Genomic DNA, 13,088 nt, shown 5'->3' with positions numbered 1-13,088 from the left:
CTCAACAGAGTTCCAACTAAGACTACTGATAAAACCCCATATGAGCTTTGGATGGATAAGAAGCCTAATTTGAAGCATATACATATTTGGGGGTGTCCAGCCGAGGCAACTCCCTGTAAGCCAAATGAAAAGAAACTGGACGCAAAGACCATCAGTTGCTATTTTATTGGATATTCTAAAAGGTCCAAAGGTTACAAATTTTATGATCCCACGACTAAGGCAATTTTCGAGACAGGAAATGCTAGATTATTTGAGGATGTTGAGTTTGCAGGGGAGAAAGGCTTACATGTTTTGTCTTTGAGGAGGAATATGTTAAAATTCCTCCAATTGCCATTGACAATGATCAGGTTCTATCCCCGACGTTGTTCAAGAAGCAACTCCGGATCAAGAAATTGTTTAAGAAGCAATTCCGGATCAAGACAATGTTATATCTCCTCTCAAGATCAACAAATTGTTCTAGAAGAACAAACTTTACAGCCTCAAGAGCTAATGTCATTAAGAAGATCCACTAGAGAGAGGAAAATCGTGATTTTGGATGATTACATCGTATTTCTCCAAGAACATGAAGTTGACATTGGAATGGCAAAAGATGATCCGATCAACTTTCGTCAAGCCATTGAAAGTTCTAACTCTCAAAAGTGGCTTGATGTCATGAATGAAGAGATAAAGTCCATGAAGGACAATAACGTATGGGACCTCGTTCCATTGCCTGAAGATGCGAAACCCATTGGTTGCAAATGGATATTTAAGACCAAGAGGGATTCGAAGGGTGATGTAGAGAGGTATAAGACTCGTCTTGTCGCAAAGGGCTTTACACAGAAAGAAGGCATCGATTATAAAGAGACTTTCTCTCCGATTTCTTTGAAAGACTCTTTCAGAACTATAATTGCATTAGTAGCGCATTTCGATCTTGAGTTAAATTAGATGGATGTTAAGACAATGTTTCTCAATGGTGATATTAATTAAACAATTTATATGGTACAACCAGAAAACTTTGTATCGGATGATGCAAAGCAAATGGTTTGTAAATTAAAGAAATCCATCTATGGACTCAAACAGGTGTCTCGTCAATGATATTACAAGTTTCATCAAGTGATCATCTCGTTTGGTTTTGAGATGAATTTAGTCGATGATTGTATCTACTACAAGTTCAGTGGGAGCAAGTATATTTTTTCTGGTTTATATGTCGATAACATATTGCTCGCCAGCAACGATATAGGCTTATTGCACGAAATCAAGAAATTTCTAGTAAAGAACTTTGAGATGGAAGATCTTGGTGACGCCTCTTTTATATTGGGAATTCAAATACACTGAGATAGTTCTCGGGATATTCTTGGATTATCACAAAAGAACTATATCAAAAAGGTTTTTAAAAGATATGGCATGCAAGATTGTAAACCAAGTGACACCCTTGTGGCTAAAGGTGACAAGTTCAGTGTAAGTCAGTACCCTAAAAATGACTTGAAAATTAAAGAAATGCAGAAGATTCCTTATTCCTCAGCTATAGGAAGTTTGATGTATGCTCAAGTTTGGATGCGTCCAATTATAGCGTATATTGTTGGGATGTTAGGGAGATATTTAAGTAACCCGGGAATGGATCATTGGAAAGCAACTAAACAGATCATGCGGTATTTACAAAGAACAAAAGACTACATGCTCACATACAGGAGATTGGATCAGTTAGAGATCATCGATTATTTTGATTCCGATTTCGTAGGATGCCAAGATAATAGGAGATCCACTTCAGGCTATATTTACCTGCTTGCTGAATGTGCTATTTCCTGGAAGAGAGTTAAGCAGACACTCATAGTTATCTCCACCATAGCAGTTGAGTATATAGCATGTTATGAGGCATCAAATCATGGAATATAGCTGCGTAATTTTGTTACTGGACTATGCATTGTAGACAATATAGAAAGACCGCTCAAGATATTTTGTGATAATAAATCAGCAGTATTGTATTACAATAACAACAGAAGCTCGACGAAGTCAAAACATATAGAGATCAAGTTCCTGGTTGTTAAAAAAAGAGTTCAGAGTAGACATGTATCAATAGATCATATTGGAACAAACTTCATGGTTGCGAATCCGCTTACTAAGGGATTGATACCTAAAGTCTTTCATGAGCGCGCTGCTCATATGGGTGTAATGTCTCTTGAGGATATCTGATTTCAATGGGAGTTTGTATTTTGCTTTTCATATTGGACACATGTACTGTTATTTTAGATATAGTTTATGGTTAAAGTTATTTTCAGTTATAAAGTTATTTGGTTTATTATCTCTGAACTTATTTAAAATGATCTCACTAAGATATTAAGGTTGACCAGTTGGAAATAGGCATGTTACAGATCACATCACATGTAATTTCTATGCTACACATCCATGCTTGATCCATGTCATTCGATTATATTGATATACATGACTATTAATGGGTTTAGCTACAATAAAAGTATTGAAAGCTGCTTTGATTCTATATTGATATGATTGATGGACGGGATTGTTTGGTGTGCATTCAGTAATGATAGCAAAATTCTGATTACTCATAAGGTTATGTTTAATGCACAATTATAAGGTAACACATATAGTCCAAGTGGGAGATTGTAAGGATTTTTAATCAATAGATAAGCTTATATGTGTGAATAATTGTGTGTTAAATTAAAGGCTATTCTGGTTAAGCCCAGTTAAAAGTAATCTAATAAGGCTTCAATTTTGGGCCGTTATGCATCCAATTAAAGTGTGGGTTTACATATGTGCACAGATCGAGCCCAAGGAGCCCAAGACACGTAATTCAATGATAGGTCGAATTAGGTCAAAGGGTATCGTTATATAAATACAATTATGGTCCCCAAATCGCAGGTAAGTATTATTTATTCTCTTCTGCAACCCATGACAAAAGGAGACTACGTGTAAATTTGGAAGACTAAGCCACGAGATTCGTCTATTGCAATTAATCATGTCTGATTCAAGTACACTTCCGTTAGAATTCTTGAATTTCTTGATGATCCAACATGAAGATCCGATGATTTAAAATAATAAATCATCCTACATATAGATCCTCTCTAATTCGACCTTCATTCAACTTTAGTCATCTATGGACCATTGTTGTACAATAAGTTTTTTTTTTTTTTTTTTTTTGGGTAAATCAAAACGGTAATGAAAAAACACAAGAAAAGAAATATATAATAATTGTAAATTTTCTAAAAGTAACTCTTAAACATAATCACTCGTGCTTTTTATATACTAGGAAAGTAGTCGGGAATCCTCATCTGTAGTGTTTTCAAAGTTTGCCTATGCTTTCAAGCATTGGTAAATTATCTCTGTACAACCATTCTTGATTAGACGTCTCCACATGATTGTGTATTTGGCACATGTCAATGGACGGAAATTGTTATTCTAGATTTTAAATTTGGGTAGTTGTATTGACACAACATCTTCTATTGCACCACATTTTAATTGTATTATTGGCCCCTAATCCCCTAATCTTTATTCGTTGTTACATTTATGTTCTTAACTTTTTTCATAACATTCTTATTATTAACCTTTCATCAATTAGCAAATCTTGTCCTTAATGACGATTTTCATTCAAAAATTTTGTTGTTATGTTTTAACAAGATGGACAAGTTTTTGCGTATTAAATAAATGACGGGTAAATAAATCATTTTATTCATTCTTAACTAAAATTTTGACAGAAATCATTATCAAAGAAAAGATATACTAATTAATGAAAGACTCAAAATAAGAAACAATAAAAAAAATTGGGGATTTAAGTATGACAATGACCGAAGGTAATGAACATTTCATGCAATTAAAATGTGGTGCACCTATAAGAAAATGTTGGCTATCTTAAAAAGACTTTTATGCCCCTAAATGTTTGCATAAGAGTAAGTATACCATAATAGAAGAAACCCAAATATGTCTCCTTATATATGTCACTAACATCAATAAGAGGGCTGTAGCACTTCAAATATGACATCTCATTCAAGAAAAGAAAAATGAACAAATGGTAACAGAAAAAAGTTTATGACCATTTACCTATTTTAACAGAACAAGTGCAAGATAATTCACTAGGTTTTATACTTCAAAACAGAGCCATTGTATCATGTTTAACACCAGTAAATAATCCACCCACAGACAGTCCAGTTCGATCATGTGGGAGTGGGACTCGGGGCTTCCCCGAATGCCATCCTAGTTTTGTTTGGATCGAGAGATCACAGGAACCGTATGCGAACATAGGCTTCATCAAGGTGAAAATACAAAAGCTCGAGTTTTTGAGTTATGCTACTCAGTAAATTAAAAAATCAAATAAATATAAAAGCAAAAGGTTCTTCTAACATTGCAAAATAGACTCAACAAGCTCATAAAGAGGTGCAAGCTCTCCCTTGTCGATTAAGTGGAATTCCTGCATTAAGAACAATCAAAGAGTCAATGCTGTTAAATATTTGACGAAATGATAAAAGAGGACTTGAACAACCTAAAATTCAAAGATTTAGCAACGGACACACATTACATTGACAAAATTTTAGAAGGAAAGATAAAAATGGAAGAATTTTCAGGGGAAACACTTCATTTGTATTAATTAAATACAATATACAAAGCCCCCAAATCAACATTTACATTCCAGATGCCATTAAGCTACTAATATCAAGCAATGAATTTGATTCCTACAAGTAATAAAAAAGATAAATTTAGTTGGAGAAAATATCATTTTCACAAGTTGCAAACTTGTTCCATACACGACATAGAGTGGAAGTTCTATAAACCGATAGGAAAAAAAAAAACGGCCAGTGGTTTCAACCCCTCTCCACAACAACATTCCACAAACTGCAGTCCCCTCAAATCACAAATCTAATAAAAACGAATCTTTTTAACACTTTAGTTATTGCTGCTTATAATAGTGTCATAGTTTACAAAGTATACATTTTCCATTCCGGTAGAATTCGTCTATATTTGATTTCCTCTCATATTAGAAGATAAATAATAATTGGAGAAAAAAGGAATTTCACAATTTCCAACTTGTTCTCTTCTACATAACATGCCAGAGTTTCGCAACAGTTAAAAGAGAGCCAGTGGTCTTGAAACTTTGAAACCCTTATGGAGCAGAAATGGCTGTAATTGTATAGACTGACTTGGAGTGATCAACTATGCAAGAGTACACATAGAGATGCTTGTCGAAATGCAGATACTTGCAAAAGTTAAGAATTATTTAAATGCAACCAACAGATGCAGGCAGAATAGGACAATGAAGGCGCTTGGTATTGCAAGTGTAGGAGCACAGCTTGCTTCTAATTGAGAAAACTTAATAGAACGGAAGCCTTAATGTAGGACAGAAATTCAGCAAAGTACATTGAATTACGAATAGTAATGCATCAAAGACACAGTGTCCATATAAGCATTCTGAATTTAATAAACTTACCCAAGTAAAGAGAACAAAATGCTTAAAGCAAGTATTCAGATGAGCTTCTTCCTTTAGACTCACAATCTTCTGGAAATGTGAATGGTAGATATGGGCATACACGCGAAACAACCGCTTGGATATGGTTTTCACAACATCCTGATAGTTGGGTGGAAATGGTGCAGCTGTAGAAAATCAATTATTAGTACGAATGGTGTCTTAATCAAGAACATAATGTCAAAAGAGTAAAATAATTCCACATACCCAACTTTTGGGGGAAAATGGACTCATCATCAAGCTGAGCTTCTATCCAATCCATTAAATATTCCACATATTTTGGAGCAGAGACCTCAATTGGCTGCTTTATGGTAATTCCATCAGCCCATCTGTATTCGTACCTGTAGAAACCAAAGTTTGTAAAGAAATTGTTGTGGATGCAAATATGCCATAATTTTATAAAATAGTCGAATTGAAATGCACATGACAATACTGTAAAAATAAAAGAATTAACAGGGTATTTACAAGGGTTTATTTGTGATTCTTTAACCTGGATAGTTCTATTGAAATTTAAAGAAAAATACCTAAATGAGAATCAGATAATGCATGAATGATCTCTGCTCCCAATCAGTGGGTCTGAATTAGCTTCAGTTGGGGTCAATGAACTCTCTGAAGTTTCAAAAATATAGTATGACTTCATGAAACGTTAATAACATTCAGGCACAAGTCCTAAAGGTGAAACCCACTGGATTTAGAGAATAAAGGGGAGCGTGGACTAATCAAGGGATTATAACTTAATAATTCTGTAAGCAAATATTTATATATAATTTCATATTCCAAAATATTTCATCTATCATGTGATTTTTAATTTCTCTCCTTTCAATATCTTGATAGCATTGTGTACTTTTGGATCCTCACAAGGGTGCACATACACAATGTTCATAAGCACTCATTTTACAAAATTACAATCTGCCAATTGAATAGGTATAATAAAATGGAACCCTCAAAAAAGTATAATAAATGGGAGAAACATGAAGAATAATCATATAAAATAAAGCAAATCAATGCTAGTCTATCCTATCGCTAGTTTATTTAACTTCATCAGTGGAAGAAAAGTACAGTTCCATGATGGATCTCAACCTTGCAACTTAAGTTCCACTGGTACCAAAAAGAGCGAGGCCATGGAGTTGGTTTTGCATGCCTGACTTCTATTTATGAGACACACTGGTAAAGCTTATCGATTTGAATATAAATGCCATACAATTAAATCAATGAGGTTCATACAATTTATATCACATTGTCTAGTTTAATAAACAGGTCAGTCAAAAGATCAAAATCTCAATGCTTCTTATATCATGGAAATACTATTTTGTGATTGAGAACTAGGGATGGAAGAAAAGGAGGAACATACTTTGACCCTGCAGACATAGTTGGACAGGTAGATGCCGTGCAGAATTCAGTGAGAGTGCCATAAAGAAGGTTCACTTGATTAAAAAAATCAACAGCTGCAGAAAGGATAGCAAATGCTAAGAAGATTTCAAAAAATATATATGTTTCATCCTGTATCCAAATTAAGATATGCAAGATAATGATTATGACAGAACATCGACAAGATATGCACATACTTTTTACTTACTATTACTAACAGGATTTAGGAAGCAGACAGTCTCACTCAATGAACTAAAATGATTGTTCCGAGAATAAAAACATGGATGAGACAGCAATGATTGCTCGGCGACAAAAACAAGTTTATCAATAAGAATCAAATTGATTTGTGACAGGCAACCTCCTTATGGATGGAGGATATCATAAAGATAGCATCATATGCCAGCATGATATTAACTAATTTATCAATTTGATACGTGACATTGGATTTCAGTTTTAACTAAATTGGCATAAGCTCTGTGACTCCCAGGCTACAGCACATAATGACAACCAATATATATTATCTGTGTCAATTTTTGAAATATTTGAGCATATACCATAAATTGATGTGATTCAATAAGGCATCAACTTACTGTTGGATTATGGATTTAGCACTTTCATAATATCTTTAAAAACATATTAAAAAAAAAAAAAAAAACCTTATAAGCTAAAAAAATTTTAATTAAAGAGTTGGGCAATGACAGACAATTACTTATTACAGTATGCAGTGAATGCAACTTACTTTTAATCCAAATAGTGATGCAATCCATTCATCTTTTGATAACACAGATTAACTATGTTATCAAACTAAAGCTGTTTATTCAGTCTTTGGACTCTAGTATCTCACTTTCCTTACTGCATACTAGATAAATCCGTAATAGCTACAGTTTTCAGTTAGTGCACCTGTATTTGTTCTGGTTTCTCGTGTGGAACCATAGAAGGAATTCAATCACTACTAATTGTTATACGCCGTTTTTCGAAATTCAAAATATGTATCAATACAATTTGTATCAACAGACACCATATATGGTTCACTGCAATGCTAGAAGCATACATGAAGATGAATTTGATATGGTTCTAATGAAGCTTTCTTTCAAATAAAACATTAAGGCAGAAAATGAAAATCTTACTATTCACTGCTAGCCACTCATTAAGATCTTCCCCTGGGGGTAATCGAACAGCTTCCCTTAAGTTTCCACTACCCAAGGTAGCATCAATGTGCTTCTGAAGCTGCAAACCCTGCATCATTCAACAGCCTATTATTTCTGCTATAATTAATAAGAAACTACACACAATTGATCGATAGGCATGTTGATTTGAGCTTCAAATTCCAAACTAAAGCAGAAAGAGACAAAAACAACACATGACAAAAGAATAGTCTTCTCTATTTTTTAAACTGAAAATGGTGAAAATTATCAACCTTGCTACCGGATGGAGCACTCTTCTTAGGACGAAATGTTTTCTGGTTTCTGCAAACAATCACGTCACGGAAAATTAGCATGAATTGAAATAATCTAAATGAATAAATAAAAATCCATAAACAACAACCCACTGTCCCCCCTCCCCCGAACACCTTATATTCGAAAAATAACGGAACTTGCATCATACAATCAATATCTTTTTCGGGTGAAAAATGAAATATGAATTGACTCAAAACTTAAAATTTCTGAACTTCAATATGCTACAATCAATTCCCATCAGTATACAGATAGCCTAAATCGGGATTTGCTCTTTTAGAATTCTAAACCATACACTGAAACTTTAATTGAAGTAAACGAGAACTAGAAACCAAATAACTACTAAATTCATCAGAATCAGCAGAACCCTGATTAAATTAAACATAAGAATCTTCAAAATCAAGAATTTGAATACCCGGGGTCATATATAATCAAGAAAATTAATATGAAATGATATATAAATACCTGCTTCCAAGCCCCAAGAGACTCATGTTTATTGAAAGTTATCAGAATTTGAATAAAACCTCCTAATTCTTGTAGCGGGGAAAAATCTTCCAACACTAAATAAACACTATTTTTCAGGGTTTTGCATGTTTGCTTATGTATGTGTGTATATAGAGAGAGAGAGGCCATATGACAGACTGGCAATGAAGAGGTAAAGCAGGACACAACGACCCCTTCTCTTTCTATACATAATACATACATACATAGATATATATGATTCTCTCTCTATAAGTATACAGTGTATATATAGCTGTGTGCAATGTGTAAGCACCGGCCAAAACCAGCCAAGTTGTCTGCCATTGCTATCCCACCTGGCTGATTCTCTGCTGACTGAATCACTCTGTATTTATAATCTGGTAATGTACTAATTTCCAATATTTTTTGTACTTCAAAAATAAGGAATTGTTTGTATGTTATATTTTACTCATGTTTGGTACGAATTAAAATCTTTAAATTAAAGTCAAACAATCAATATTAACCACATGTTTATGGTTTCAAAACTTTTCAATCACATATTATAATAACTTCTATCACAATCTACTAAAAAATATAATTTTTAATCTCCTCCAAACACCTTTTTTATATGTAGTTAGGTTTGTTTCAAAGTTTCTTTAAAAAATTAGTTTTCACACAAAAATTAAAATAGCTTTCTTTCGAAACTTTTCTACAGAGAGCATAAGCAAAAACAGAATCACTCCAAACGAACCCCACAAATTCAATGGAAAAATTAGAATGATTGTTCGATTATCTCTTGCTTGATATTTAATGAATTCTTTTTATGGAAATTCCATGAAATCTTTTAGGTTCAGAATGAGTTGAAGACAAGAGGTGAAATAAAGTGTCACAGAAAATGGAATTTGGGATCTAACATTAAACGAGGTGAAGAAAAATTCAAATGGTCATTAAAAATTATCTATCAAAAAGTTGGAACCATCAACAGAATAATTTTATCTTTGACTAAATTAAGAATTGCATCTCTCATCTTTTAATGACAACAAATATTTTTACATATCTTTTGGTACCCAATGATTACTAAATTAGTAAACTATAACTCTAGATAATTTTAAAACATTATGGTTACTTTAATTTTAATGATTAGTTGGTATGACATTTAAAAGAGTAATCTATTTCATTAATTTATAAAAAAGAATTATATGGTCATATTAAATCCTCTATAATAATCTTAAAGTAGCTTTTACCCCCAAGAAGATATTATTATCACTTTAATCCCAATTACTAAAATGAAATAATCAACCTTATGGCATCATTATTATAAGGTGGCTACCAAATCCTATGATTTGTTTTTGTGGGATGTAGTGAGATTTCCTATGTTTGGAGGTGGGCTCCTGATTTCAATTAGCTGTATATGGAAAGGTGTGTAATGATATACTAGAAAATACAAGCAATTAATTTCCAATTTTGGTCCATTGTTAGATAGACGTCTAGATTTATCAATTTTTTTTTTTTTTTTTACAACATTATTTGCTAGAATAATGCATATCTAGTATTGTTGATACTACATCATCAGTTTAGATGATAATCCGTGATACGTTCAATTAAATATAAAATTATGTTATTCGTTTAAGTATGTCTCTCATTTATTGCTACTTAGAGTCATTTACATTGTTGCAATGCCAGTGATATTAAACAATATTACTTTATTTGCTAAATTATTCACCACGAAATGGATAAGATGTTGTCTTTAAAGAAAAAGGGAAGCGAAAAGAATTCGGATTTTTTGCTATATTAGGTTTATACATTTATAGCTCATGTCGTGCTATTTGATAGTTCAACTCTCTTGACTCGAGTTGTCGGCTTCTAACTTGACATTATTGGATGTTTGATCTTACACATATGGACGTAACATTGATGACTTATGCTTGATTTGGATTGTTGTATTGAGCGTGGGCCCTCTACTTAGACTTGGATCGAGAGATGAGTCAAGTCGTCATGTATTATTCATCGGTGCTTCTACACTATGCAACATTAGATTAATTGTAACATTTGCTTGTTAAGTTTGCCATGACACATGACTACAATGAAAAATTAAATGGAAAAGGAAAGAATGAAATAACCTACCCCCTTTGCTTTTCTTTTCTTTCTCTTTCATTGTTTATATATTCATTTTAAGTTTTCATTTAATGTGAACCAATGATGCTAGAAAAAGGTTAGGGATAATGCAACCTAAGAAATAGATTGAGAACCAAGTTGTACGAGGATCATAATGTAGAGACCAATAATGCAATTTTCTTTTTTAAGTGACACCAACCTACTTGGGCCGGGCTGCCAATTGACCTCTTTAAAAGAAGGGTAATTATACTGTCACTACAAAATTTACTTACTACACCACATTATAATCACACCACATTTAAAATATATTTTTAATAAATACACCACAATAAATTTACAATTACACTCCTAATCTAATAAAAACTTAAAATGAAAAAATTCAGTTTTGTGGTGTCTTCTTCATCTCGATATTACTCCTCATTTTTCTCATCTATAATTTCTTGGTTTTTCTGAAGAATATTGTTATTTATTCTTAGTGGGATTTTAACACTATTACCAGTTTACCACAAATATTTTGCCTTTTTCACAAGTCTGAATCATGCTTTTGTTACTCTGAATCGTGATATAAAATCTACCAATATACACCTAAAGGTCACCAACTTGTTGGTAGGAATCAAATGCTAGGGATCTGAAATAATTATCACGGAATAATACTTAGATTAGTTAGATATTTTAAGAATTTCTATCATTGCTTTGAAGAAAAAAAGAATGTATCAACCAGCAGATTGATTATTGAATTCAAGAAATTTCCAGTTTTCATTGAATTTAAGAATCGTAAATTCAATAAGAAACCAGCAGCGGATTTGACAGATTTACAAAAATTAAATAATCAAATGGTTGACACATTCCAATGTTTACACAATTAAGTGCAATCAGAAGCAAAATAAAATTCCTATAACAAATTTAATAAGATAGATATTGTATAAGAAGAAGAAAATTAGGTTTATATATAATTATTTTAGAACAATAAATTACTTTATGTGATAAATATATTAAAACCTATTTACGTAATTTTATTTTAGGCTATTTAAGTAAATAAAAAAATGCTTAAAATTGTCGTGTACCTAACAAATTTAAATTTCGTAGTTGTAATATATAATTACCCTTAAAAGAATGACTCTCGATTGTTTTTCTTTCCTATTAGGAAATATATATTTCTCTATAAATACCTCCAAAATCCTCATTTCATTTCCACAAATTCTTAGTTCAACTTTCACGAACTCTATGATTTTATTTTTTTCTTAATCCTTCTTTGGTTTTGATCTTTTCAAAATCCCTTTATTCAAACTCGTTTTTAACTATTCATTCTCTCAAAAAAATAATAACAAGTAAATTCATAACTTTTTCATACTTTTTAAGCACAGATTCTAAAAAATCATTTCTCAAAAAATAAAAATGAAACAAGACAAATCAGTTTTCGTCATCTACCAGAGAATATATTAACTTCTTAAATGTGAGAGTGCAGTATCATGCTTATAGTAGGACGTACATACTCTAATAATGCTCAGATGAAATTATTAGACAATTTTTAGAGATGAATAGTATTGACTCTCACGTTATGTTTGATTTAAATTAATGTGTAACTTTGATTGAATAAGAAAAAGTATTTTTATTAACTTTTAATTTTACACGGATGCAAACTATAAACAGAATTTATTTTGACAATTAGACTTCTCCTGCAGGAGAAATATTGCATTAGAAACAAAAACGAGATAGACATGATAAACTCTCAATAATCGTACTTTCGCTAAAAGCAAATCAAGAAACAAGAAATTTGACAGGCTCTAGAAAAACCCAAAATTTAACACACAAAATACAATAAATAAGATTGACACAAAACTAACAAAACTAAGTTACAATGCTATTGTCCCAACAAATGACATATAATCATTAGTTAGTGCCACCTGGAACAGCCTTTAGCTTCTTTATTTGAGCAATGTCAAGGAAACTTGTCTTAGCCCGCAATTCAGTTGCCAAATTACTTTTGAAGATCGCAAAATCTGTGATTTGAAGACCTGGAAAAGGACTGCTAAAGGAAGAACTTAAAAGTGAGAAAAAGAAGATTGTTGCTTAAAGGAAGAAACTTGCATTTCACTTGTGATTTTCCAACCTAGAGAGACTCCTATTTATACCAATGGAGGAAAAGCTAGCTCATTAATCAAGGAGTTAAACCATTTATTAATGAAGGAGTTAAAAACATGAAGGGACTTGAGTTACTTGAATTACAATATATGAAGAAACTT

The 13,088-nt window shown here is 32.3% G+C and overlaps 1 protein-coding gene across 2 annotated transcripts; it reads right to left on the bottom strand.

The window, feature by feature from the left end:
• Positions 1 to 3,951: 3,951 nt before the first annotated feature.
• On the bottom strand, positions 3,952 to 9,091 carry LOC111392385 (MOB kinase activator-like 1A). Of its 2 annotated transcripts, none has more exons than XM_023017717.1 (7): positions 8,737 to 9,091; positions 8,235 to 8,283; positions 7,945 to 8,053; positions 6,801 to 6,894; positions 5,662 to 5,790; positions 5,414 to 5,577; positions 3,952 to 4,399 (listed from the first exon to the last, which is right to left on the bottom strand). In XM_023017717.1, exons 1-6 carry the CDS (start codon positions 8,760 to 8,762, stop codon positions 5,436 to 5,438), a joined length of 549 nt encoding a protein of 182 aa, XP_022873485.1. In that variant the 5' UTR covers positions 8,763 to 9,091; the 3' UTR covers positions 3,952 to 4,399; positions 5,414 to 5,435. The 2 variants fall into 2 exon arrangements, with proteins under 2 accessions (XP_022873485.1, XP_022873484.1); XM_023017716.1 differs by having other exon boundaries at positions 5,657 to 5,790; positions 8,737 to 9,090.
• Positions 9,092 to 13,088: the final 3,997 nt, after the last annotated feature.

This window comes from Olea europaea, unplaced genomic scaffold (assembly GCF_002742605.1).
Source record: "Olea europaea var. sylvestris unplaced genomic scaffold, O_europaea_v1 scaffold926, whole genome shotgun sequence".
Taxonomy (NCBI): Eukaryota; Viridiplantae; Streptophyta; class Magnoliopsida; order Lamiales; family Oleaceae; genus Olea; species Olea europaea.
The sequence above is the reverse complement of the archived record's forward strand: the minus strand, read 5'-3'. Positions and strand labels throughout refer to the sequence as shown.

What these genes read in the sequence shown, in the direction of transcription:
- LOC111392385 (XM_023017716.1), bottom strand. Translation starts at nt 8,762, where the DNA reads ATGAGTCTCTTGGGGCTTGGAAGCAG. An exon ending in CTCTTGGGGCTTGGAAGCAG is followed by an intron (nt 8,284 to 8,736) that starts GTATTTATATAT and finishes GATTGTTTGCAG; the next exon opens with AAACCAGAAAACATTTCGTC. An exon ending in ACTATGTCTGCAGGGTCAAA is followed by an intron (nt 5,791 to 6,800) that starts GTATGTTCCTCC and finishes TGGTTTCTACAG; the next exon opens with GTACGAATACAGATGGGCTG.